This window comes from Phodopus roborovskii, unplaced genomic scaffold (genome assembly GCF_943737965.1).
Source record: "Phodopus roborovskii unplaced genomic scaffold, PHOROB, whole genome shotgun sequence".
NCBI lineage: Eukaryota > Metazoa > Chordata > Mammalia > Rodentia > Cricetidae > Phodopus > Phodopus roborovskii.
This window is the reverse complement of record NW_026126407.1, coordinates 3,165,338-3,192,034: the sequence shown is the minus strand read 5'-3', so window position 1 is coordinate 3,192,034 and position 26,697 is coordinate 3,165,338. Positions and strand designations below refer to the sequence as shown.

The 26,697-nt window shown below is 50.1% G+C and overlaps 1 protein-coding gene across 3 annotated transcripts in view; it reads left to right on the top strand.

Moving 5' to 3' along the window:
- The window catches only part of Rab11fip4 (RAB11 family interacting protein 4), a 101,180-nt gene that overhangs the window by 66,188 nt on the left and 8,295 nt on the right, over positions 1-26,697 (top strand). For 2 of the 3 annotated variants that reach the window (XM_051179823.1, XM_051179826.1), the window contains 8 exons: positions 17,965-18,191; positions 22,011-22,205; positions 22,756-22,890; positions 23,080-23,115; positions 23,634-23,733; positions 23,981-24,084; positions 25,018-25,158; positions 26,455-26,536. In XM_051179823.1, the coding sequence (XP_051035780.1) occupies positions 17,965-18,191; positions 22,011-22,205; positions 22,756-22,890; positions 23,080-23,115; positions 23,634-23,733; positions 23,981-24,084; positions 25,018-25,158; positions 26,455-26,536 (1,020 nt within the window). The remainder of the gene's footprint in view (positions 1-17,964; positions 18,192-22,010; positions 22,206-22,755; positions 22,891-23,079; positions 23,116-23,633; positions 23,734-23,980; positions 24,085-25,017; positions 25,159-26,454; positions 26,537-26,697) is intronic. The other variant, XM_051179825.1, reaches the window with a different exon arrangement.

Genomic DNA, 26,697 nt, shown 5'->3' with positions numbered 1-26,697 from the left:
GCCAGGTAAGCAAGCCGAAAGGTCTGACCTTTGCCCCAAGGGAGATCTTACGGGACAGACTGCCTGGAGCCTGTCCTTGGAAAGGACTTTTAGCCAGGGAAGGAGGAAAGGCTGAAGTTAGAGGGACCACAGTGGTTTGAGGCCTTTTAGGGACTCTACAGGGTAATTGCATGGGGGCAGGGGTTTCCCTCATGACCCAGCCTAAAGCAAGCTGGCACCTCCTGCCTCTTGTTGTCCTGGGAGGCCCTTCCTCTTGAGCTGTTCCTTGGGGGCTGTCACAACTTACTCCTTTGTCATTCCCACTCCTGGTGGTAATGACTAGGTGCCTTGTTTTGGGGGGCTGGTAGTCCCTCTTGGTAGCCTGTTGTGCCTATGGTTTCTCTACAGTGAATTTTGCCTTAAGGGGTTTCAGGATTTCCCTTTGTGTATTTATTTTTGGTGAGGGTCAGGAGGAGCTGGAGTGGGAGAGATTTCCCATGAGATTGCAGATGGGCAGGCAACTCCTGGGTAGGGTTGGAACAGCCTGGGCAGAGAGTTCCACTCCACTCCACCCTCTGGCCTGTGCTGTCTCTTGGCACAGGGCTTATGTTTCAAATAGGAAGATTTCTTGTCTGGTCCACCATCTGGCATTAGTGATGTCTAGTGCCCTGGCCTTTCCAGGTACACAGGACCCTGGGGTGGTGTTTTGTTTTCCATGGGTCAGCTCTGTTAGGTCTTGACTCAGTAACTAGATCTTTACGGCATCAAATCACTGGCCATGAAACGAGGAAGAGCACTCAGGTGTCACTGCTAGATTAATGAGGGTACTGCCCCGACCAGCTGCTATTTCACTGGGCGTTGTGATCTTTCCTGGATGGCACTGCAGTCTCCTCTATGAGGTGGTGTTTCAGGGCAGAGTGCTTTTCCCACATTGCCTGGCACAGGGCAAGTGCTGCTTCAACCATTCATTCCATAGGAACTTAGGTATCTGACTTGTGCCAGCTTCCGTGTTCAGGGTTAGTGCGCTGTCAGTGAGTGAGATGGATGAGTGGATGTGAACCCTTGCTGCATGGAGCCACAAGTCAGGCAGCCTGTGAGATGGGCTGAGAGCAAGCAGGGAGGAAGAGTGAAGGGGAGCTGTGTGTAGCGTCTTACATGGTGTGTGCAGCAGGACTGCAGGGTTTAGCTATGCATGGAGACAGCAGGGGAAAAAGCTGAGGGATGCCTGCTACTGGGCAGCAGGGGGATAGGATGAGAGCGGTGGTGGCTTTGAGACTAAAACAGTTGCCGCCCAGTCGCCTTTCACGGCTCTGCTGTCTTGTAGTTTTGGGGGTTGAGGGGTAATTGGCATCTCTCAGGGAAGAGATGTCTGTGTGACTGATGCAGCTCTGAGCTTCCTGCCCTCAGCCTGGGTCTGGTTAGATAAGCCTGTCCACATGATTTTAGATGGGTACAAATGATGTTTTCCACCACCACACAACTGAAACTAGTAGAAAGAACCCTTGCTGGAGACACACTGGTAGCTGTGTCTGGGAGCTGATAGCTACTTGGAATCCATCTCCATGTTCATACTGGCAAGCTCCTATCAGGTTGGGGCAAGACCAGTTAAAGGACCTACTAAGGAGCCTACATGCTGTCTTCTTCAGCTCTGTCTCTATCTCTCCAGATCTTCTTTGGCCTCAGATGCCCTAGACTTCCCTCTGCCTGTCTACTTTGGACAGTTGGCCACATAATTTGGGGTACCTAATCCCTTAAAAGGATCCCAGAGAGTCCTCCACACACTGGGACAGCAGTTTTGGGGGTTCACCTCTATCTAGGGTTCAAAGTATGTATTTTAGACACCTCCCCACCCATTTTCTCAGTGTGGGTGTGACTAAGGGTTAGGGTGCTGTTTGAGTTCCCAGCGGCTGGAATGAGTTAGTGGCTCTTTCTCCTGGGCAGGACTGTTGGCAGCTTTTAACTTGACCTCATTTCAAAGCAGTGTGCCCCAGAGGTCACAGTGGGTGTCAGGTGTGGAGAGTGTGCCCTCCAAAGCCTGGGCTTGGAGGTCTCATTTTCTCATGCCAGATGTCTGGCAGTCCTTACCCAAGTATCTAGGGCCTCATCATACTACTGTAAACTAAATGGAATTCAGCATCAGCCATTTCACATGTGCCCATGAAAACTGATAGGGTCTGGGTTTCCCAGACAACCTTACTCAGGATCCTACAGTTTGGCTAAGGTTCTCAGAACCTTCACAGGTACCTGGGGAGCCTGTTGATCCCTTCCTCACTTTTCTAGTGACATGGGAAGCAGGTAATGGGGGCAAAAAGCAACAGCCAGGGATGTGTGGATCTTGGAAGGGTCAGCTGAAGGTCAGAGCCCTCTGCAGTGGCCCAGAGCCATGGTTGTCTCTGTGATTTCCAGCTGCAGACTTGCCCAGCAGGTGTCTTCTAGTGATGGCAACTTTTCTAACACAGCATTCGACTACCTTTAACAAAGAGGAGGTTCTCTCTTGTTGGTCAGAGATTTAATTGATTCAACCAGCATTGTCTTCTTAGACAAGTGCTGTTCCCCAACCATGCCAACATTATTCAGATGAAAAGAGATCTGACCCCCCACAGGGAATAGCACTATTAGGAGGCGTGGCCTTGTTGGAGGAAGTGTGTCACTGTGGGGGCGGGCTTTGAGTTCTCTTTTCTCAAGCTTCACTCAGTGTGACAGCCAGTCAACTTCCTGTTGCCTCTGAGTCAAGATGTAGGATTCTCAGCTGCCTGCATGCTGCCATGCCCCCCACCATGATGATAATGGGCTGAGTCTTTGGAACTGTAAGCAAGCCATCTCCATTAAATGTTTTCTTTATAAGAGTTGTCATGATCATGGTGTCTCCTCACAGTAATATAAACCCTAGCTAAGGCAGTCAGTTACTAAGATGTGTGGCTTTGTCTGTGGGAGTCTTATCTTAAAAAAAAAAAGTGCTTTTTTTGTTTGTTTGTTTTGTTTTGTTTTTAAGCCAGGTGGTAGTGGCACAGACCTTTAATCCTAGCATTTGGATTGCAGAGGCAGGTGGATCTCTATGAGTTCTACAGAGATAGTTCCAAGACAGTCAGAACTACACAGAGGGTTCCTGCCTTGGGGGAAAAAATTAAAATATCCTTGTTTTGTTTTTTAAGGTTTATTATTACTTTTAGTTAACATAGGTGTGTGTGTCTGTGTGGAATGTCTGCATGTGAGTACAGGTGTCCTCGGAGGCATCAGCTTCCCCTGGAGTTGGAGTTACAAACAGTCCTGAGCCATCTGATGTGGGAACCAACCTCAGGTCCTCTTAGCCACTGAGCCGTCTTTCCAGCCCCTGGATTTTTTGTAAGTGTGTGTGTGCACATGCATGTACACATATGAGTGAGTGCAGATGCTGGCAGAGGCTAGAGGACCTGGATCTCCCTGGAACCTGCAGGCAGCTGTGAGCCACTGGTGGTGCTGGGAATCCAATTCAGGCCCTCCAGGAGAGCAATGCATGCTCTTAACCTCTGAGATTTCTCTAGCACCCCTCCTCTTTAAAAATAAAAACCAGGGTATGTGTGTGTGTGTGTGTGGGGGGGGTTGGACCAAATATCAGGACATCACCATGCAGTCCTGGAAGGGCTGGCAGTCGATATGTAGACTAGGCTGGTCTAGAACTTGCAGAGATCTCCATCTCTGCTTTCCTAGTGCTGGGATCACAGGATTGTGTCACCATGCCTGGCTGAGCCTTTCTCTTTTAAGGGACTTAAAGAGGAAGCCCTGCACAGAACCAGGGTGTGGGAAAAGGCAGGGTGTTCTCTGGTCATCTTGTCCCCTGCCCCCATGTCCTACAAGCCTGGTGTCATAAAAAGAGAATCCATGCTTCATAGCCCAGCTGGCTGGAATGGAAAGGGATTAGAGCCAAAGGCAGGTGTGTGTCTGTGTGTGCGTCTGCTCTTGGTTCCCCACTTAAGTCCTGTGTTCACATGAGAAAGCATAGAAGTTTTTCCTTTGTTTCTGCTTACTGATTTCTCCAGAGAGAATGCCTGTGTCAACCCCCAGCCTGATCCTGCTCTACACACTCACCCTTCACTGTCCACTTAGGGTAGGAAAATAGGTTTGGGAGCCTGAAAACATCTGGGTATAGGTAGACCTGGTTCTTGGCCCCATCATTCACAGCCTGAGGTACACTGTTGAATTCTGCTTCCTCATGTGCTATGTCAGAACACCATGAGTGCCTGCTTCCCAGGCATGCCCTCCCCCCACCTGACCGAGTGTAAAGCCTGAAGGGCACTCACAGCAAGCCCTGTGACTGTAGGTGCTGGCATTTCAGACCCTGCACTCATTCCCAGCTTTTTCTTGGGATTAGCAGTCTACAACAGAGTGGCTAGCAGGAAATTGGGGGTGGGGTTGGTGGTACCCCACCTCCTGAGGGTTTGTATGGAGAAGCCAAGTCCTTCCCCAGTGCCTTCATTTTTAAAGAAACCAGTTTGGTCCTGGAACATCCACCTGGGGCTGGGGGAGGGGGGCGGGGAACCAAGTGACTGGCACCTGCATAGCAATCTGTGAATGAGATGCAGAGCACATTCTGAGGTGACAGCCTTACCCCCTGGGGCTCTGTGTGGGGCCGCACTTGGTCCTTGCTCTCAGAGGCTACCTACCCACTTTGCATAGCTCTGCACAGGCTGCAGTAGTGTACTAGGGAGAGCGACCCTCTGTTCCTCTGCCCGACCACCCCTCACTCTAGCCATGACCTGCCTGTGCCTGCACCTGTGCCCTGGGTAAAGGCTCATTTGGAGCAGTGCTGCAGTCTGTCCAGCAGCCCACAAATCCTCCTTATTAAAGTGCTGCCGCTTCAGATAGCTGCAGAGGCCGCAGGAGGTCTGGAGAGGAGCCAGTCTAAACGGTGCAGGCTGAGCAGCCACTGGCCACATTAGGTGACTGTCCTTGGTAGTCTTCCAGGGAGCCAGACATACCTGCTTGTCCAGCTTGGCCACTTTGAGCTCTGCAGTGAGGCCAGACAGCCTGACTTGGTACAGTGGGTGGTGGTCAGAACAACTCCTGCCCAGCAATGTTATGTGATAACCTTGAGGTGACAGCCTTGTGGTGGAGCAAGGTCCTTGTCTGCAAGGCAGGATTGACCGGCACATCTTTGTAGTTATTTGTCCAGCTGTGCCAATTATTAGCTAAGGCTCGAAGGCGCTTATGGTAACAGTGGGAGGGGGCACTGAAAATGTATGTGTGTATGTGGGCATGCTCACGTATACAAGTATGTGTTCAGGTGGAAGCCCCACCTCAGTCCCCCCATCTCTCTCTCCAAACCCTGTCCGAACTTAGAAAACCCCAAGTTTGGCAGCTCCTCCCCCAGAGATGCTCAGTACCACACCTACAGGAGACCCACCATGTGATTTTTCGGTTTCTTCTCCTGGCTCCTCTCTGGCGGCAGGAGAATTGCCCAGGAGCGTTTTACCAATAAACCTGGACTTTTAACTATTAATTCGGTTTGGTTTGGATTACATGTCGGCAAAGAGGCTTAATATTGGGGCATAGAAACCTTTCAGTATGAATGGAGTCATTGACCACCATTGGCACACACAGGAGCAGGGACTTGATCCCCATCTCCATTTACACTCTCGCCAGACTCAGAGACAGATTCTTCCTTTGCATGTTGACATTTCAGATTGCTGTGTGTTATACACTTGGTGTGTGTTAGAACTTAGCTGATAGCACCTTTCCATTCTTGGTGCACTTAAAATAACAGTGCATCTAAAACAGAAGGCGTCTTGGATTTAATGAAACACAGAAACTAGGTAACCTCTGGAGAAATTATATAATTTGCCCAGTTTCTGCAAAGCGGGGACAGCAGAGCCACCTGTAGTGGTAGCAGAATTGATTGAGGCACGGTATTACATGGTTCAAATGGACAAGCTTGCAAACTGGACTCACCAAATCAGATCCCAGTGGGTGCTGCAGCCGTGTGTTCCTGGGAGAGCAGGACAGCCCCCCTGAGCCTCAGTTTCCTCCCCCACTACATGGGACCATGAGCTCCCAGTTGTTATTAAAGGGGGGGGTCATTGGTCAACTTTCTTCGCTGGGTATCATCTCCTCCTCTCCCCCCTAGATTGAGAGGAGAATTAGAGCAGGGAGCTGTTTGTTACTGACCTCCCCAAAGTAGCAGTAGGACACTGATGTGACAAGAGCCTCTTACTACTTAAAAAAAAAAAAAAAAGGTGTGTGTAGATATTTTGTCTTCCTTGTATGTCTCTGCACCAAGTGTGTGCCTGATGCCTGAAGAGGCCAGAAGAGGGTGTTATAATGGTTTTTAGTCACTGTATGGATATCTGGAATGAACCCAAGTCTTCTGGAAGATCACCAAGTGCTCTTAACTGCCTAGTCATCTTTCTAGCCCCCTTGACTACTTTTTAACCCTTGGGCAGAACCTCCCCTCCCGTCATTTCTCCCTGTGTCTGAGTTTTTGTTTTTTACATATGCTTTCCTTTAGCAGCTTTCTTGCAGATTTGTCTCCATCCCTCTTTCCAGGTGCAGCCTCTGTAGTTTCCTGGGGTATGGAAAGACAGGAGGATTACCCTCCGGTCTGTGTCATGGTTTCTGCACCTTTCACCAAGTCCCAGTGACTCGACACTGCTGATTCCTGTTTGGACAGCCTGCATGTCTCAATTTCGGGTTCTCCAGTGCTCTGTTGTCCACTGCGGTGTTGGACAGTCACCAAGAGTTTGGGAACTTTTCTGAGCCTTCCTCACTGTGCTAAAATCAGACCTGATTTTCAGGCCTCAGTCCTTATGGCTCTGTGAGTGTGTGTCCCTTGTCCGTTTAAATTTTTCCCCCTCTGAGTAAATGATACACACAGTAGGTGCTTAGTAGAAGGCCCTTCTCACTTGGTTGTGATGACTTTGTCCTTCTCTAAGTGGCAGAGACCACAGAAGGGTCCGTGGATGGTGCTTTTGCTTTAAATGTCCTGAAATGGATGAAGGAGTCCTGGGCAGGAGTGAGTGGTTCAGTCATCCCCATGTGCCCAGGTACCACTGTTTGTGGGAGGCTTGGGCTTCAGAAGCTGGCAGGGTGGAGGTGGAGGTGGAGAGTAGGCTGAGTCCTGAGCCTGTAGGGGTCTGCTAGACTGGATAGCTGGGCCTGGGGCACTCATGAGGTGGGGGCAGAGTTTAGGAGCAGTGGACCATGTTTGAGGTCCTGGGAGACAGGTCTTGAGAACATCCAGGTGATAGGGCTTTGCCAGGCGTTCAGTGCTGGCTGGAGACAGGCTTTAAGAGTAAGTAGTGACTTCAAATCCTGTTTGCTTAGGTCCACTTCTGATCCCTTTCCTGTCTTCTCTTAAGGGTCCAGTAGCCATTAGATGACTTCTCCGCCTTCTGTGCAGTCAGGGACTCACAGTCCCCTTTCAGATAGTAACCATAACACTCAGGCACTGCAGAGGGTGAGCGTGTCAGAAAGAGCCTGTGGAAGGGCTTGACTCTCGTCTGAGGACCAGACTCTTGGAAGGCTTCCAATGGCCTCCCCATTGAATCCTTAGCCTTTTGAGCCCCAGGCTATGGCTGTACTCAGACCTAATGTCCTCCTACCTGCCTCAAACTGAGCAGAGTTTAGGAGGGCACTAGCTGAGGCCACAGGACAGGAAGAACCTCAAGTGAAGCCTGCAGGAGGGATGCGAGGGCCCTGAGCTGATGAGAGGTACAGAACAACAGGGGAGGGGAAGGTTCTGGATACAAGGCCCTGGCTTAGGTGGTTCAGGTGCTGAGGGGAGGAAAGCCACATGGCTCTCCAGCTGTCCCTCTCGTCTGCCTGCTCCTTTGTCTGCTCCATGCAGTGTGCCCAGCCCTGTGGGTGAACATCGGGACCTCACTGAGCCATCCACGGCCTGAGGGTTTCTGTGGCAGAGGGAGGAGGCTAGGTCCTCTTTTGGCTTCAGGTTTCAGGCTATGTGTCACTCTACCCAGGGTACTCCCCAGGAGTGGCCTCTCTGGGAGTTCCACATCACCTCTCTTGAGACTACCCAGGCAGAGGGCAGAGAGCTGGCCACTGCTTCCCAAACCTTCACCTGAAATCTCCTCCTGTCACAGTGATACAATATGGCGCTCCCCAAGTCAGCCCCAAGAGTGCTGGGCCATGTGAATAATTAAGCTCTCGCTTCAAACAGCCACATCTTTAAAAGCTATAATTTGCAGCCTAAAATAGCTGCCTGTTCCAGGAGCCAGGAGAGCCCTTGTGCAGGCTTCAGTGTAGTCTGTGCATTTTGCTTTGACGACAGCACATGAGTTGCCCTGGCCCACAGTTTCTCAGGAGAGCCTGAGGCACAGTGACTGATGGGAACAAACTCTTCCCAGGGTACCTGGGGAGTTTTCTTTCAGAACTTGGGTTCAGGTGTAAAGGCAAGCCTTTCATCTCAGCACTTGGGATGGGAGGCAGAGGCAGGCAGGTTTTTGTGAGTTCCAGGCCAGCCAGGGGGCCAAGTGTACAAAAAGAGGATGTAATTTAGATGGCTATATGAAGTCAGGGGGTCCAGCTTTAATCAGGTGACCCTTACTTGGTAGATGTAGATAAAAAGAGGAAAAACGATAATTGAGGAAAGCCTGGACTATGCCTGAACTACAGTTCTCTGTGGTGATGCCACCTTACAGAGTTTAGGGGAGAAAGCAAGAGTTCTCTAGGATGCATGGAACAGTGTGGCCATGGTCAGGTGTGGCTTCACAAGTTCCCTCCACGTGTGAAGAGATCTTCTGTGTTGGTGAGGGAACCCTAGGTTATCAGGAAATGCCTCTCTGGACCCTCCGCTTCTCTGTGGCTGGCATGCCTGGAATTCTTGGGGCTAGCTGCTGCTTTGGTTTCCAGATGTGGAAGCAATTTAAATTCTGTTTTCATAAACCCTGGGAGTTTGCCTCCTAAGCCCACGTGCTTATTTGAAAATCAAGGTCATCGACTCTGACTACTAGGAAAGGGGTAGACCAGATATCCTCTTTGAATCCTTCTTATTAAAAGTTGAAGGTGGCTTCACTTCCTCGCCGGTGAATTTTTCTTAGAGATGATTCAGCCAGAATCTGCTTTAGTCACCATCACTGATCCTGCACAGCCGTGGGAGCAGGGAAGGAAGGCCCTCAGGAGGCTGGCATCACAGCTAAGCAGAGTGCCCACGTGTCTCCAGAGTGGTAGAGGCCCTCCTTCCTGTCCTGGCCACAACAAAGGGAAGAAATCTGCTCTGGATTTTAAGTAGCCAGAAATACTGTCTAGTGTGGAGAAACTGGAAATATCTTGCTCAATTACCAGGCCCTTCTGGCCACAGAGGTGACAGCCCCAGGATTAGAGGCTGTTCATACAGGGCCTGTGGTTCTGAGGCTGCCTGCTGTTTCTGCATTTGTTAACCAGTCACTGTTCACATCTGTTTTATAACCCCACGAGCAGGATTGTGGACAAATAAAATCACCTTTGCTGTTGCACTGTTTTGTTTTGTTTTTCTTGACAGGTTTTTCTCTGTGTAGCCTGGCTATCCTGGACTGTACTCATAGATTGCTGGCCTCTGCCTCCTGAGTGCTGGGATTAAAGGTGTGCATCACTATACATACCCAGCCTTGGCACCATCATTTTTTTGTATCTGTGATGCTCTTGTGTGCATCTGTTTGTAGGTGTGTTCATGTAGAGATCTGAGGATCCTTGTAGGCCTCCCCTGAAGCAAAGAGAAGGACTTGTTGGTTGCTGGAGCTCCCATATCAAAGTACTTGAGGCCTAGTGGTTTAGATACTTGAAATAGATTTCCTCAGGATTCTGGAAGCTACATTTGAGACCAGTGTACCAACAAGATTGATTGTTCCACAGTCTCTGTTTTTGTTTGTGTGCCTCCCCACCCCCACCCATCTCCATTTCTTGACAGACTTCCCTCCTGGTTGTTTTGAGTTGTTTGTTTGTTTGTTTGTTTTGTTTGAAATACGGTGTCAGGTAACCCAGGGTGGCCTCAAACTTGCTATGTGGCTCTCATGGATGGCTTTGAATTCCTGTCACTCCTGCCTCTGCCTCCAGAGTGCCGGGACTAAAGATGTGTGCCACCACACCCAGCTGACCCACAGGCATGCATCACCATGTTCATAAGTATACCAGTTATGTTGGATTAAAGCCCTGATGAGCTTGTTTCAATTTAGTTGCTTCTTTTACAGATCCCAGCTCAAAAATAGAAAACAACATAAACAGATTTTAAGGTGCCGAGTATTGAGAGTTTTACATATAAATGTACATACATAGCTGAAGAGAGCTGTCGGGGTCTCTCTTCAGAGAGAAAAGGGAAATGAGGGAGAGCAGAGCCCGAGATCCCAGGAGAGCCTCAGTGGAGAGAGACAAAGGCCTGCTCCTAGGGAGGGGCCACTGGGGATGGCTCTCCATCAAATGCTCCATTTGGAATTGGTGGTAAGAATGGCCATTTAGAGATTCACTTCAGCTATTACTGCCTGCTCTGTTATTGGTTAGTCCTGCAAGGTGTTTGTTCCTCCAGGCCTGGTGTTTCTGGGGTTCTGACCTTGCAGTGACTTTCTTTAAGAGTGGCTTTGCTTGTTTGTGTCACTTTTATTTGTTTTTTTTTTTTTTTTTTTTCAAGACAGGGTTTCCCTGTGTAGCCCTGGCTATCTTGGAACTTGCTCTGTAGACCAAACTTAGAGATACCTGCCTGCCTCTGCCTGAGTGCTGGGACTAAAGGTGTGTGCCACCTTGCCCAGCTGTTCATATTACTTTTAAGTGATGCAAAATTTGTCAGAACTCTTGCAGTTTTCTATAATCGGTTGATTACAGGGCAAGCCGTCTTTTCCTGTTTTCTGTCAGGTTTAGCTTTGTTGTTGCTGCTGCTGCTGCTGCTGTTTGTTTTGTTGGTGCAGAGACTGAACTGCATATGGGGACCTCATATAGCATGGGAACAAGTGTCCTACCACAGAGCTACAACCCCAGCGCTCCTTAAAGCTTGCTTCTAACACACCCTAAAAGAGGAACGTCCGACTTGATGGCAGTGCAGGTACCATTGTCTACCCTAGGAAGCTGTTGAAGGTTGGGCCTGGCCACATATTCAGCCATCAGGCCCTGCAGCCTGCAGCATCTTGCCCTTGGCTCAGCTCTGTAAGAGGTTATTGTATATTCCTCCGTATCTCTATGGCTCACCCAGTACATTGCCAGAAATGCTTTCATTAACCTCTCCTGACTTGGAAATGCACATTTCCAGACCTCCTAACCAGAGACGGATCCTGTCTGAGTTTAATGCACCCATCGTGTGACTTGATGTGACAGTGAGGTTGGAGAGCACTGACCTAGAACCCTGCTCCCTTTAATCTAGTTGCATGTCATTCTCCTTACTTGATTTTAGGCAGGGTTTCATTCTAGCCCAGGCTGGCCTGGGACTGCCTCTGTAGCCCAGGCTGGCCCCAGTCTCACAGTGCTCCCTTACCTTAGATCCTTGAGTGTTGGGATTATGGGCATGAGCTGTGTGAGCTTTTCTTTTTGTGGTCCACCAGTTGTGTCATAGAAGGTACTATGTTGGTTTTGGTCCCTTTCTCCTTAGTGACATGTAGTTTGTGGTTTGTTCCTCCCCATTTAGTACTTTAGATGCTAGGGCTTGATTAGATATCAACCATTTTATTATTTTGCTGAGGTCCTCGTGCTATGGGCCAGTGTCTGTCTCTTCCCATTGATGATGCTATTTGATTACTGTGTTAAAGGAGTAATCAAAGTAATCCATGTGCAAAGATCTGAGGGGGTTTCTGTGCTTTCCTGTGGTCTGCAATGGAGAGTGGGGGGTTCTCTAGTACTCTGCAAGTGTCTAGTTTCCCATCAGCCTCTGATCTGTTGGCTTTGTTGGGAAGTATGCTATGTGAACCCGGTTAGATTGGTGTTCTCTTCCTCTGTCTTCCAAATAATCATCCATTGCTTGTTCCATCCTTGCCGAGGGAGGTGACCTAACATCTCCAGCTCTGTGAAGTTTTGCTGTGTGTATTTTGAAACCGCCAAGAGATTCATAAATATGTGCAAGGGCTGCATCTTAGTAAATGGATCCTACGTCATCTTTAAGTACCTGCCACCTCTCGAAGTACTTCTGAGATTAGGGTCATCCTGCCAGCTTCCTTGGTTGGTGTGGTGGCAAGGGACATGGCTCAGCAGTAGGGTTCCTGCTTATCTGCATGAGGCCCTCCTGAGTTCTACTGCACCAGAAGACAAAGAATGCCAGAGCAGCAGCCAGTTCCTTGGCAGTGCCAGATGTGCCCTGGCTAAGGATGTGGGAGCCTTTTATCTCCACTTGGTCAGTAGGCATCTGGTCAAAGACACAGGACCCTAGGTCAGAGGTTAGGCTGGGTATTGATTGGTGTCCAGCTGAGGCAGACCACACAGCCTTCCAGACAGTTGGGGACGTGCTTGTGAGCCAGACCATACTGCTGGCCAGAGCTGCACCGCCCGCCCTGGTCTACCTCAGACCCTCCTTGGTGTTGCCCCTTACTCTAGACCTTCTGTAATGACTTGGCTCTCTAGATCCCTGCATGCCTCTGCCCCTTTGGGGAATTTGCCCATCTGTGCTCCACTTAGGGCTATGTTCTGTCTTTTAAGTTTTTCTGGGAGCTACAGCATGTCTCCCTTCCCCTAATCCTCTGCCATTCCTGCTAGCAAGTGAGAGTATGTGGCATGGGGCTGGGAAGGAGACAGTTGAAGTTGCAATGAAAGACTGTGTGGGCTTCCACATTTGTGGCTAGTGCAGCTGGCTAGGTCTGAGTGCCAGTGCTCTGTTTAAATAGCACTGGAGGCCCGAGAACCCCTGGCATGACATTCTCTTCTGCCACTGCTAAGCACCAGGCACAGGTCCCACAGAGAGCCTGCCTGAGCAGCCCCTCCCCCACCCTCTCCCCTTGCATGCATAAAACAATGAGGAAATGCCCACTGTTGTTGCTTTCCCCCATCTTGGGCCTTCAGGCCCCACTGAGGTTGACAGCAACATTGGAATTTCTGCACTGAGATCAATTCCTGGGGGCTCCTGCTGAAGTGTGCCTTGATCTAAGATGAGACCCTCTCTTGGGGTTCAGGAGCAGACATGGAACCTAGGCCCAAACCCTGCTATGGCTGCCATTCCTTGGAGTGGTGGGGTGGCATCTGGGAAGGAACATGGTAGTGTGTCTGGTCTTCTGACCCACACCTGGTGCACCAGAGCAGGAAGCTCAGGGCTACAGAGCTCTGATCTCTCGGGGTAAGGCCACTTAGAGCAACGGAGATGACTTAGTGACCAGCTCACCTGTGAGTTCCCTTGGCCTTGGAGGCGGGTCAAGGTTATGGCCTCTGTGTGTGTGTGTGTGTGTGTGTGTGTGTGTGTGTGCGTGCATGCCAACCCCAACTTCCTGGTCCCACCTTTGGCCTTTGATTGGCACTAGGTAGCCCTTTGGGGGAGCTAAGGTTCTCTTCACCACTGATGGGCATCTGGTCACTGACTTCCAGCAGGGTTGGCAGCCACAGTGTGGAAGTCAGTTACAGTCAGGATTGTTTCCCAGACCTCATTGCCACCATGTTTATGTGAGGAGAGCAGCCACGCCATGGTGGGCTGTGAAGGTGTATGTTGTTCTAGGCAGTCACAAGCTGCCCCCCCAGGTTCCTGCCACCCAAAGGGAAAACCCATTATGACCCTGGCCTGTCCCATATCTACAGACTATTAGCTGGCCATTACATAAAAGAGTCCATTACTGGCCTGGCCTAACAACCAGTGAAGTTCTCCCCAACATGAGGCTTGCCCTGTGCCTGCCCACAGCCTCTTCTCTGCAGTGGGAGGTCCACGTGTACCCACGGGTGCCTGGTTTCAAGGGAAGCTGAGATGTGCCCGCCCAGGCTATTTTTACCCACCACTGTCCCCACAGAGCTTCACTTTGGCTCCCAGTCATCGCCTGCAGAGTGGAGCTTGTTGCCAGGGCTGGGGGTGGATGAGCCTGAGCCTTGGGGCCTCCTGGGCTCCCTTCCCTAGCAAGCATCTTAACACGTATTACAGGGTGTGACTAACTTGCAGACAGACCTGCCAAGACAGTGGGCAAGAGAGGGCCCTGGTGCAGGGAGAAGTAACCTGGCCTCCTGGAGCTGGGCCTCCTTGGGGTTGGTAGAAGTCAAGATGCTCAGGTGTACCCCTGCATATCATCCTTTAACATGCTAATGACAGTAATCGCTCACATTTATCAAGCCCTTCCCATACATTCTAAGACTTGGAACAGTTACCAATTCTCTTAATTCATATTGTGGCTGGCTCAGCTGTGTAGATGGGGGAACGAGGCACTGGGTGATGCAGTAACCTGAAGGCTGCAGTGCTCACATGTGGTAGAGTGTGACCGAAGCCCTCTCTACATCCTGTCGGCAACACCCACCATCTCTGTGTCATGTTTTCAGTGCCCTGAAGAGGTGAGGTGCTGCCTGAGATTAGATTCGCTGTGGCAGTGCATTAACACAGGGACTCATCATGGATGCTTTTGGATGAGGCTCAGAAATGAAACCCCTCATCCAGTAGTCACCCCACTGGGCAGCGAGCACACCAGAGTCGGCACGAAGCCTAAGATGCTCTTTTGTTGATCACCTAGGTTCTGTGGCATGGTGAAGTTTGGTTCAAGAAGAGCTCAGTCATCACCGGCCTTGTACTCCTGTAATGCTGGCTGCTGGGGTTCAGCAGTAGAAACCCCGCGGTGGCCACAACATGAGTCTCTTTGCTCCTGGAGAACGGAAATAAGTAGTCATTCTGTACAGTCAGGGTTCTCTGTTCATCGCCTGCCAGGAAACTTAGGGTGTGTGACCTTGAGTCTGCTCCCCACATCCCTCTACCCCACCCCACCCCACCCCCACAAGGTGGATGAGAGTGAAGACCAAATGAAGCTGTTTAGTTTGGGTCCTGACACACCTCCTGGCTGCACAGCAGGGACAGTGGGCCTTTGTGAGCCTCTCCGAGGCTTGGACGGCCCCCCACGTGTATTGATACTTGGTCTTTTCAACTGGCCCTTGAATTCAGCCTTTTCCAACTTCCTACAGAGGAAGGGGTGGCTGTGGGGCCTACTGAAGGGTGAACACAGCTCTTGAGACTGAAGAGGAGGTCGACGGGCAGGCTGTGTGCCTGCTGGCAACTACTTCCAACTGGGGCCAGCTCCATCCAGCCTCAGATGAGGACAAAGTGGAAAAGTGGAGGTGGGGACACTTGGGGGATGCAGCTGGCTGGGTCCTCTTTCCCTGGGCTTGGGCTCAGTGCTGGCTCCAGCAACCCCTGTCCTTGGATTAGTCCCGGGCCCAGCCAGGATCTTGCTAGCTTATCAGCCAAGGACCCATGGCAGGTTGGACAATCCAGGCTCTGAACACAGTCTCCAGCCTCTCCCAAGGCCAACCTGACTTTAGGTGGCCACGGCTATACTGGTACTTATGTGAATTGCCATGCAGCCTCAGGCAGAACGACAGACCCTGTTCTTTAGGGGAAATCCCAGGGGCTCATAGAGATGATCTTTAATCCAGGAGCACAGGGCTTGTGAGCAGGTCTACCATGACTGACCACTGTACCCTCGCTGGTCCCAGCCGCACAGGTTCCCCAAGGGTTACACAGCGGCATACTCATCTCCTTTGCCATCCTCTGACCCCGACCTTGGGAAAGAAGGTGTCCCTGAGATAGTTTGGACACAAGCAAGCTGTGGTGGCTAATGGGAGTGTTGTCCCTATGGCCTAGAATGACAAGAGCTCTGTGATTAGGATCACCTCTTTGTCTTTGGGACAGAGCCCAGGGAAGCAGATAGAGCCACACTGCCTGCTGGGGACATTGCCCTCCTGAAGCCTTTCCATACGGACGCTGAGGAGGCCTGCGTAGCTCCAGGCTTGGATCTGACCTGGATGTGCTTGTGTAGTTAGTCAGTCAGTCAGTCAGTCAGTCAGTCTGTCTGTCTTTCTTTCCCTCCCTCCCTCCTTTTCCCTACATATTGGTGATCAGGACAAGAAAGGAGAGTTCTGGAGACTAGAGTCTCAGAAACTTACTCTGGGCAGTGACATTTCTCATTGGAAACTCAGCCTCCTGGGATAACCATTTCTTGCCCTGCCAGCCCTCTGGGCAGGTCCTGGGCACCATGAGAGATGCATGGTATAGATGTATACTTCCTGGGTCTCCAGCCAGCATGATGACCAGGGGGGATGATGACAGTGTTGTCTCCTGTCTCACAGCATACAGCACATTTGGGTGAGATTCTAACTGCCTGGGGGCTGAAACCAGCCTTGATTTGTTCAGTACAGAGGCCCACATCTTGCATCAGCCTGAGTAGAATTTGCATGGCATCCCCAGGCGGTTCATCCTCAGGTCCTACACAGTCCCCACAGCTTTCCAGTATACAACAAGGCAGCCTCTGCCCAAAGCCACACAAAACAGGTTCTCTTTGGGGCCATGGCCTGAGTAGGCATAGCTGGAGGGTGGCGCACAGCTTCTGAAAGCCCATATTCCCAGTCCAGGTCCACCTAGAACCTGTAAGGGTGATGTCATTGCCAGGGAGAGCTTCCCTTTGCTTCACAACTTAAGAATCATAAAGGAACATTGCTGGCTCAGAAGGTCTCCTGGGTGACTTGTTCTCCCTGCCTGAGAGGAGGGGCATAGGTTAGGGGCGCAGAGGCATCTCTACCTCCCAAAACTGGGAGCTGCTGACCCAGTACTCCTCACCCTTCCCTGAGGAGGGCAGGGTGAGGGGACAGACGTGGACTGGTCTCATCCTGTTCACTTTCATTATTGCTGCCTTTCTATTACTTTAATTTGAGGGGAAGCTGCAGGAATTGGGTTTGAAGTTATAATTAAAATTTCCACTTGCCTTAGGCAAACAATTGTGGGTTGAATGAAAAGGTGTTAATAAAGGGAGAAGTTAATTTTAAAAGAAAATGTTGAGTGATTATGTGGGCATACACCTGTGGACACAGAGCTAGGAGGCGGATGGGGCTCCAGACTTGGTGAGGCTGAGTCTGGTTTCAGGTCTTAGCAGAACCCTTTGTAAGCTGGGCTGCTTCAGCAGCCACCTGCCTCCCTTGAACCTCATCTTTCTCAGGCATTAGATGAGACGGGAATGGGCATCTGTGCCATGTACACCTCACGGCACTCTGAGAGGGCTGCTGTGAGAGATGGACAGAGAGCTTGGTGAAAGGCAGGCAGACGTGTGCTCTGCTCAGAAGTCTAGAAGGAGGGTGGTCTGGTCTTGGGGTGTGAGGGATGTTTGGGGACCTATATTCTGTCCTATGACTGAGATAGTCCCCATGAGGCCACTTTTCCCATCCTGTGAGGAGCTCGTGTGGCTCGCAAGATTGTCATAGTGCTGCTGTGGGGTACTGGGTGAGCACCTGTGTGCTGTGGGTCTGTTTCAGTGAGGCAGGACTCCCAGACTCCCAGGTAAGACCTGTCATCTAGAGACGGTGAAAGGCGGTGAAGTCCTGGGGCTGCGGTGAAGGTCAGATGCAGCTCATGCCTGTAAGTGGACAAGCTGATGGTGCCACTCCTGGCAGCTTGTCACATGCTCACCTTGCCTGGGATTGAAGGAGTGCACCACCAGGTCTGGCCCATGGCCACTCTTGATTTACAGAAGAGGGTGCTGAGGTTCTGCAGCTGTGCAGGGTCATGCAAGGTGCAGCCTGGCTGTGTACCATCTTGCCTCAGGTTCTTCCTGTGAGGTCAGGGTTGTCCCTGACAGCTGACCAGGATGGGCCCACCCACAGTGCAGATCACCAAAGAAGTCTTCACAAAGGCATGTGGCTTCCTGTGCCAAACTGTGCAACATAGCCACTGGTCCTCAAAAAGTAGTTGGCCTGGCTGTGGCCCTTTTCTAATGATGGCTCTGCCTGGAAGGCAGACCCCTTACAGAGCTCTCATTAATCAGCTACCACGAGAGGCTCTCACAGCTAACCAGACATCCTCATATCCAGAGTCTACTTGGCCATCCTGATTGATGAGTACTAAGTTCCAGGAAGCTGACATCACTCATTCTGTCCTTCTGTCTTTGCCAGGGCAGCGACATCTCTAGCTCTACCTTTGCTGATGGCGAGCACCTCTCCAGGGAACCTGGCTTCTTCCAGGAAGACGAGGAGGAAGCGATGACATTGGCCCTGCCTGAGGGACCCCAGGAGTTAGAAATGGATAGCCCCATGGAGAGCAGCCAGGGCCTGGAGGGCTCTGTCAGGAGTCCTGGCGAGAAGGAGCCTGAACTGGGGGGCCTGTACCTGCCAGAGGACAAGTGAGTGAGCAGCATGGCATGCGGCCCCAGGGCCAGAAGTGCGGTTCTTGGAAGGTATCTCCAGAAAGTACATGTGACACCTTGTGGGGATTGGCACCGAAGGTGTTAACTTCCCCAGGTTTCATGGTAGTAGGAATGATCCCAGAATTTCAGGTCTCTGCAGAAGTCAGCTTTATTTGGCGGGGCCTTGAACTCACAGAAATATGCCTGCCTCTCTCTTGGAATTAAAGACGCGCACCACCATGTGTGGCTTTCAGAACTCCACTTCTAATGGCTACTCAGTGATCTGGGTATGATCTCATAATGATATGAACCCATTAGGCATTGGTGGTGCACACCTTTAATCCTGGCACTTGGGAGGCAGAGGCAGGTGGATCTCTGTGAGTTTGGAGTCCAGCCTGGTCTACAGACCTAGCTCCAAAGCCACACAGAGAAACCTTGTCTCAAAAACACGAGAAAAGAAAAAAAGCAGACACAGGGCCAAGCATGTAGTTTAGTGGTGAGCACTTATCCTATGACTCTAGCACTGTTTTTTGTTTTGTTTTGTTTTTATTGTGGTCGTTTTTAAAAAGCTCATTACAAAGATGTCTTAGGAAATGCTTGGGAAAATTGGTCTTTGAAATTGAGCAGTGATGGTTTCTGGGAGGTGGGAGGTTTATCATTTAAGTCACTTTCTACAGTCTGTGTTTCAGCATTAATGCTAGGCTCTCCTCGGAAGTGTTTTAAAACAGTAATAAGATCTGAGTGGACTGGGCTGTCCTTAACTCATTGGTAGAGCAATTGTCTCTTATCACCAACGCCTTGGGTTCAAGTCCCAGCATTAGGAAGAGGAGACGGTGAACATTTGTCTAGCTTCTCGGCAGAGCGGCAGTTCCCGATATTCAGTTTGCTGTCAGCAGAAAGGACTGTCTTTGAGAGGGTCAAGGGGAAGGAGAAGGGGGAGTAAGCAAGGAGCTTTAGTAGTGGCTGAACCACATGAAACTGCCAACTGTTTTGATTTGGCGTTTTAAGACAGTGTTTCCCTGTGTAGCCCTGGCTGTCTCAGAACTTACCCTATAGACCAGATTGGTCTCAAACTCAAGAGATCCGCCCACTTCTGCCTCCCAAGTGCTGGGATTAAAGGTGTACACCACCACTGCTGGGGGAATTACCAATTTTTAATCATCTCAGACTTCATAAAAAAGTTAACTTTCATAATTGAGCCACCTGTGCTTTTCTCAGTCCCAAGCTTCTTGTGTTTGCATGGTTTTCAGAGTCAGGATGCCATCAAGGGGCCCTTGAAGTGGGCTGACACAAGAACAGTGGTTCATGACTCACAGATCTGGGAGCCATCATTTGCCATTGGGTTCTCCTTTTGTTTCCTGTGACTAATCACCAGGGCTGGGAACCAAGAGTTTGTGTTTTGTTTTTTTTTTAATCTTTAAAGTTATTTATTTATTTTCAGATTTATTTTTTGGTTTTTTTAAAGATAGGGTTTAAGATAGGGTTTCTTCTGTATACCCCTGACTGTTCTATAACTCACTCTATAGACCAGGCTGGGCCTCAAACATAAGGATCCGCCTGCCTCTGTCTCCCAAGTGCTGGGATTAAAGGTGTATGCCATGATCACACCTGATTTGTTTTTAGATTTATTTTTGTATGTATGAGTGTTTTGCCTGAATGTATATATGTGCATCACACGTGTTTCTGTTGCCCACAGGTGGCAAAAGAGGGATAGTGTCAGGTCCTCTGGAAATGGAATTACAGATGGTTGTGAGCCGCCAACCTCTGCAAGATCAACTCGTGCGCGCGTGTGCATGTGTGCGTGTGTGCGTGTGTGTGTGTGTGTGTGTGTGTGTGTGTGTGTGTGTGTGTCTGTGTGTGATGGATAATAAAAGCCCGAAGAGGGCATTTGTGAGTTTGCAGGGGCATTTCCCAATGCTGGGGTCTGAATTCAGCTCCTCTTACAAGCCGTCTCCCCAGCCCTGGTGAGGTTTTACCAACATTTATGGGGGCAAGGGAGGTTGTGAACCATTCAGGCTCAAAATACAGAGGACCCTGAGGGGAGACAACGTGTGAATACATAAAATGCAATTGGCTGACAAAGGACTTAATCCTTAGTATCTATCCTGTCGTTAGAGCTGTGATCCTTATAGAAGCTGGGGTTCCCTGGAGCTATGGTTTGAGAACTAACCTGTTTTTTTGTTTGTTTATTTATTTATGTTGTTTTTTTGGTGTGTGTGTATTTCTTTTTCCCATGGATCCAAGTTTCCCACAATGAGTGTGGACTCCCTGAGCTTGGGGAGTCATGATCTGTGGACGAGGAGAAAGTTTACTGTGACTATGGGAAGATAGACTTAGGCAGGCTGTGGGCTGAACCTCTTTTTGCTCTCAGGTTGAAGATGGCCCCAACCAGTCAGTGGCTCTCAACCTGAGGGTCACGACCCTGAGATTGTCAAATGACCTTTTCATGGGGGTGTGTATCAGATACCCTACATATCAGATATTTACATTACAATTCATAAAGGTAGCAAAATTGTAGTTATGAAGTAGTAATGAAAATAGTATTATGGTTGGGGGTCACCACAACTTGAAGAACTGTACTTGAGAACCACTGCCCTAGAGTCTGGGGTCTTTGACAAATTGGGGGCTGATTCTCACCTGGTAGCTCATGCTTACTTGTCTTGAGAGAGCTGGCTCAGTGGGTGGAGGTGCTTGCCGTGTGGCCTGAGTACAGAGCTCCTGTACAAAGCTGAATGTGGTAGTTAGCATCTGTAACCCAGCACTCCTACAGAGACAGGAGCCTCAAGCAGGCGAAGTGGCCTGGAGGAGGCAGTAAAATCAACAAAGCAGAACTCTGCTGTCCCCTCTGCACATGAGCCGTTGCACTGGTATGCCTGTGTGCGCGCACATACTACTACTACTACTAATAATAATAATAATTTTTTAAAATTAAGAGATAATTAAAAGTTGGAAAAAAGTGAGAATTGGAGAAAATAACAAGCATCTTTAACCTAAGCCCTATTATCATGTTACTATTTATATTTCTTTCCCTCCCTCCCTTCCTCTTCCCTCCTTCCCCTTCCTTCCTCTCCCCTCCCTCCCCTTCCTCCCTCTCCCCTCCCTCCTTCCCTCCCTCCCTTTCTTTCCTTGAGACAGGGTTTCTCTGTGTAGCTCTTACTATTCTGGAACTAGCTCTGTAGACCAGGCTGGCCTCAAACTCACAGAGATCTTCCTGCCTCTGCTTCCCCATGTACTGGGTGTGTGACACCACCACCTGTCCTTTATTTTAAAAAAAGACAGGGTCTTGCTATATAGCCGTGGCTGGCCCGGATTACGCTATGTAGACAAGGCTGGTCGTAAAGGTCTGCTTGCCTCTGTTTCCTGAATGCTAGAATTAGAGGCTTGCACCATTATTGCCAACATAGTAAAATCTGTCCCAAAATAAATAAGTTTATTAATTACTAAGTCTCAAAGTTTGTATCTAACTTATCATTGATTCTTATTTCTCTGCCTTCTTGCCAATATTTGTATAAGCCTTTCAACAGACATTTGATCCTCTATAATTTAATAATTTGAATCAGTGGTACATATTCTAATTCAGTAACTATAATTATAGTGTAATTTTAATCTATCTATTGCTTACCCATCCAGTGTTTTGTTTCTTATGGTGGAAATTTCTGTGTGGGATGTTCCCCTTAGGATGAGGTCTCCAAAGTCAAAAGGTCTAGACTTGGCTAGGCTCCTGCTATACATAGGGCTAGGCTGATTTCCTCCCTTCCTCCAGGAGCTGCAAGTCGGCCTTCTGTCTTTCACTAACTGGGTGCTTATGGCCCTCAGGTCCCTCGTCCTCACTCCGTCCATGACCACATCAGACCTTTCCACTCACTCCACCGCCTCTCTCATCAGCAACGAGGAGCAATTTGAAGACTATGGAGAGGGGGATGATGTGGACTGTGCCCCCAGCAGCCCCTGCCCTGATGATGAGACCAGAACCAATGTCTACTCAGATCTAGGATCGTCAGTGTCTTCCAGGTGGTCCCCTTGCTCTGGGTTGGCATTCAGAGTCCAGGGAAAATGGCAAAACCAGCCTAGCCTCATCGCAGTGGGTCAGACAGGCAAAGAACATCCTTCTCTCTGTCCAGGGCTGTGTGGCTCTCCTGGAATGTGGGACGCCCCCTTCTTCTAGCCTGATTGGGGGTCCTTTCCCCTGCTATCTTTGAGAAGAAATAGTAAACTGGTCTGTGAGTCTATAGACCCCCCTGGAGGGTTCCTATGTCATCATGCTTCCTAGAACCTCTGGACTAAAGGGCCCTTCCAAGTGACCTTCTGTGGTCTCTTCTCACCTGCCTGAGTCATTCTGTCCTGTGACATTAGCTCTCAGTATGCCTTATGTGTTAATTGAGTTCATCTCCCCAGCTTTCTCTGACAACCATAGGGAAGGGATTTCGCTGGCTTATTTCTGTTTCTCTATCCCAAAGTAGGAAGAAAAAAGACTTGGGGAACTAGGTAGAGTTCTAAGCAGGGTGGGCAGGGCACACAGCCTGCCAGCAGCGTAGAGTGACACCCTCTCCTCTTGGTCCAGTGCGGGGCAGACCCCAAGGAAGATGCGGCACGCCTACAACAGTGAGCTGCTGGATGTGTATTGCTCTCAGTGCTGCAAGAAGATCAACCTGCTGAATGACCTGGAGGCCCGGCTGAAAAACCTGAAGGCCAACAGGTGAGCTCACAGCCCAGAGAGGCGGGGCTAGGCAGGGTTAGCAAGGCAAGCCCCCTCTGTGGGTAGGAATGTGGGTGTTTGGGCAGGGCTGGGTGTTTTCTGCAGCACCTTGGCACCAAGCTGATGAATGATGTCCCTTCATATCCAGTGCCCCTCTGTTCAGTGGCTTGTGTCCCTCTCTCTCTCTAGCCCCAACCGGAAGATCTCAAGCACAGCTTTCGGACGGTAAGACCCTTTTGGGAGACGGCGAGCTGAGTGCTTCCCACCTTCACTCGCTTCTGCTGTCCTAGGGTGGGGGCTCCATGGTGGTAGCCAAGATTCAGCCTGTGCCCTGTATGTAGCCAAGCAAGCAGACTGTTGTGAAGCAGTCCCCAGCTGGGTGGCAGAGACCGCAGCAAGGACAGAGCAGCTCCTTCCCTGCCCTTGCCACCTTTCCCCCACTTAGCAGGGCCAGCATCTGTAGATCCTCACTGCTTCAGCTTAAGTGGGCTGTCTGGGATGCCCTGAGAACCATAATCCAACCCATGGCTATTGGCACTTTCACTTCAGTGAAGGACAGGCCTTGGGGAGTGCCCTGTCCAATTCTTAGAGCAGACAGTCCCTTGGGCAGGAAGGTCAGGTAGAGTGTTTCTCCTGGGGCTTTCTTTCTGACCGCCTGGTACGGAATACTCACCTAGCCCATAGCCTGAGTTGGGGCCTCAGACTGTGGCAGACTTGCAGGCATGTGCCCTCCACCCCCACAGGCAGCTCATGCACAACAGTAACTTCAGCAGCAGTAACGGCAGCACTGAGGACCTGTTCCGCGACAGCATTGACTCATGTGACAATGACATCACAGAGAAGGTGGGCCCTGGGACACTATGCATGTTACTGGGATGTATGGTGCTCCAAACTGGTCTCTGGAGCTTGGACTGTGTGCCTACCTAGGAGATCAGGGTGGGGAAGGGCACTGGCCACATGTCCCTTCCTTTCCAAGTATGCCTGCTCTTTTATGAGTAGTTATTTGGAGATCCTTGTTATGAGCTTTTTTAGATTCTTAGTTCTGTGCTTCTAAAGCCTTTCCTAATGTGTTTTACCCCACATGCTGCAGGTGAGCTTCCTGGAGAAAAAGGTCACAGAGCTGGAGAACGACACCCTGACCAGTGGGGACTTAAAGAGCAAGTTGAAGCAGGAGAACACGCAGCTGGTGCACAGGTCAGGTGCAGGGTGGCTCTTAGGAAGGTGAAGTGTCCCCATTGCCAGTGGAGAAGCCCTGATTCCAGACCAGATAGTACTGCTCTGTGTACAGCCCAGGGCTCATGACTGTCGCTGCTTAGAGCAGTGGTTCTCAACCTATAGGTCTCAACCCCTTTGTGGTCACATATCAGATATCATGCACATCAGATATTTATATTATGATTTATGACAATAGCAAAATTACATTTTTGAAGTAGCAACAGAAATAATTTTATGGTCATGGGTCACCACAACATGAGGGACTGTATTAAAGCATCACAGCATTAGGAGGATTGAGAACCACTGGACTGGAGAGACTAGAACCCGACCTCCCTTCTTGGGAACGTGCCCTGTGGTGGGGAGTGGAAGGGAGGAGGGCCCAGGTGGCCCATGTGATGGACAACAGAGACACCGGAAAGTATGCTATCCCATGCTGACTGCCTTCACCAGGTGCAAGAAACCTGGTAGACTTCCCTGTCTCTGGGTCTGGTCCTTCCCCCATTGCCTTCTTGTATGCCCTAGCTTAGCCTGATGGAGGAACTGTGAACTGTTGGAGGCTTCCAGTTGTAGGTTAGGTTATGACTCCAGAGGGCCTGACCTTTTCCTGGCTCTGGATTTCTTATGGCCATTTGCCAGGATTTGGTGGAGTCTTGGGAGGAGGTGGTGATGGGTAGTAAGTCAGCAGCAGAAAAGACAGACCTTGAAGCCGTTTGCATAGCCTCTTCACTGGGTCTGCTTCTCCCTTGAGTATAGCTGACACACTTCTTAGATGTCACAGTGTCCCTAATTTACCTGTCACCCAAGCTCATGGCACAAACTCTCCACATCACAGTGAATATGTGGGGGGGGGGGCTTTGGCGGGGTCCAGGCATGAGCGCTTGCCCTGATGCTGTTGTTCACGCCCTGCCTCAGGGTGCATGAGCTGGAGGAGATGGTGAAGGATCAGGAGACCACAGCAGAGCAGGCTCTGGAGGAGGAGGCCCGGCGACACCGTGAGGTCTACTGCAAGCTGGAGCGGGAGAAGAGCACTGAGCTGGAGCTGCTCAATACCAGGTAGGCACCAGGCCTTCTGCCCACTGTGCCTCGCTGTACCCTCTGCCCTGGCAGCCCTTTGGTAGTGCCTGGCCCCAAGTGTTTTCAGTAAAGCAGAGCCTACCATTCTAGCATTTGTACTTCAGATGCTTTAAAATTGCCCAGGTCAGCTCTTCAGGGAGCAGGCAGGATGCACTTCATAGTAACCTGGTCATTGAGCAGCAGAGGCATGTTGGAAGGCAGGGCTGGTGCCTGAAGGCTTGGAGCTCCCCCTGCTGTTAGATTCTCCCTTGCATTTGAACATGGGTAAACTGAGCCTGGGGCCCTGCAAATGCCCAATAGAGGAGTATTACCTCTGAATCAGAGATGGCTGCAGAGAGCTCCCAGGATTCCCGGGTTGGAGCATAGAGAGCCAACATGGTTGTAGCCTTCAGACAGCAGTGTTAACAGGTGAAGCCTGGACATAGGAGGACTGCTCCGTCTAGAGGAAACACCCTACCTCATTGTTTCACGAAGGGTTCTTGGTGTGTGTACACATGTATGTATGCATGTGGAGGCCAGATTTCAGAAATTTTTAGATTTTGAAATACATATTCATGTGTACATATCTTGGAAGTAGGACCCTATCTAAACATGAAAATCTTTTCTATTTTTGTTTTTTGAGACAAGGTTTCTCTGTGTAGCCCTGGCTGCTCTGAAACTCGCTCTCTGCAGACCAGGCTGGCCTCAGATTCACAGAGATCCGCCTGCCTCTGCCTCCTGAGTGCTGGGATTAAAGGCGTGCACCACCACTGCCCCTCACCCCTGGCTCCTTTGCTGCTGCTTTTTTGTTTATTTGTTTTTTGGCTTTTCAAGACAGGATTTCTCTGCGTAGATTTGGAGCCCATCCTGGCTCCAAATATATTGGGGGGGGGCAGCCTCATCATCTAACTCTGGCTGCCTGGAACTTATATGTAGACCAAGCTGTCCTCCAGCTTTGCAGAGATCTGCCTGCCTCTGCATCCCGAATGCTGGGATTGAAGGCATGTACTATCACTCTTGGCTAATGACTTTGCACATGAAACAGTTCCATGATGATGTGGGATTTTGACTTGTGGCATCATGCCTTGCTCAAAAAGTTTTGGGTTTGGAACATTTTGGATTTTCGGATCAGGGTTGCTAGACCTGAATTATCCTGTGAGACATTTATTTCTGTCTCAGTCTTTCTCTCAGTTGGTAGTTTTCTTTCTTCCAGAGGTAGAGACTGGCTGCCTTCTCTGTGGCAGGAAATGACCATTTCCACTCTAGATCCTCAGATCTGTCATTTTTCTTTCCCAGGGTGCAACAGTTAGAAGAAGAAAACGCTGATCTGAGAACCACAGTGACTCGACTTAAGTCGCAGACAGAGAAACTGGATGAGGTGAGCAGCGGGCCCCAGCATGACGATGAATCCACAGAGAGGTGGTGGCCTCAGAGGGCCTTTCTATCGTAGTCTCTGGAATAGTGAATTATTTCCCTACAGAGAGAAAGAAGTGCCAGGGTATAGTGGCACTCACCTGTCACCTGCCAATCCTAGTACTC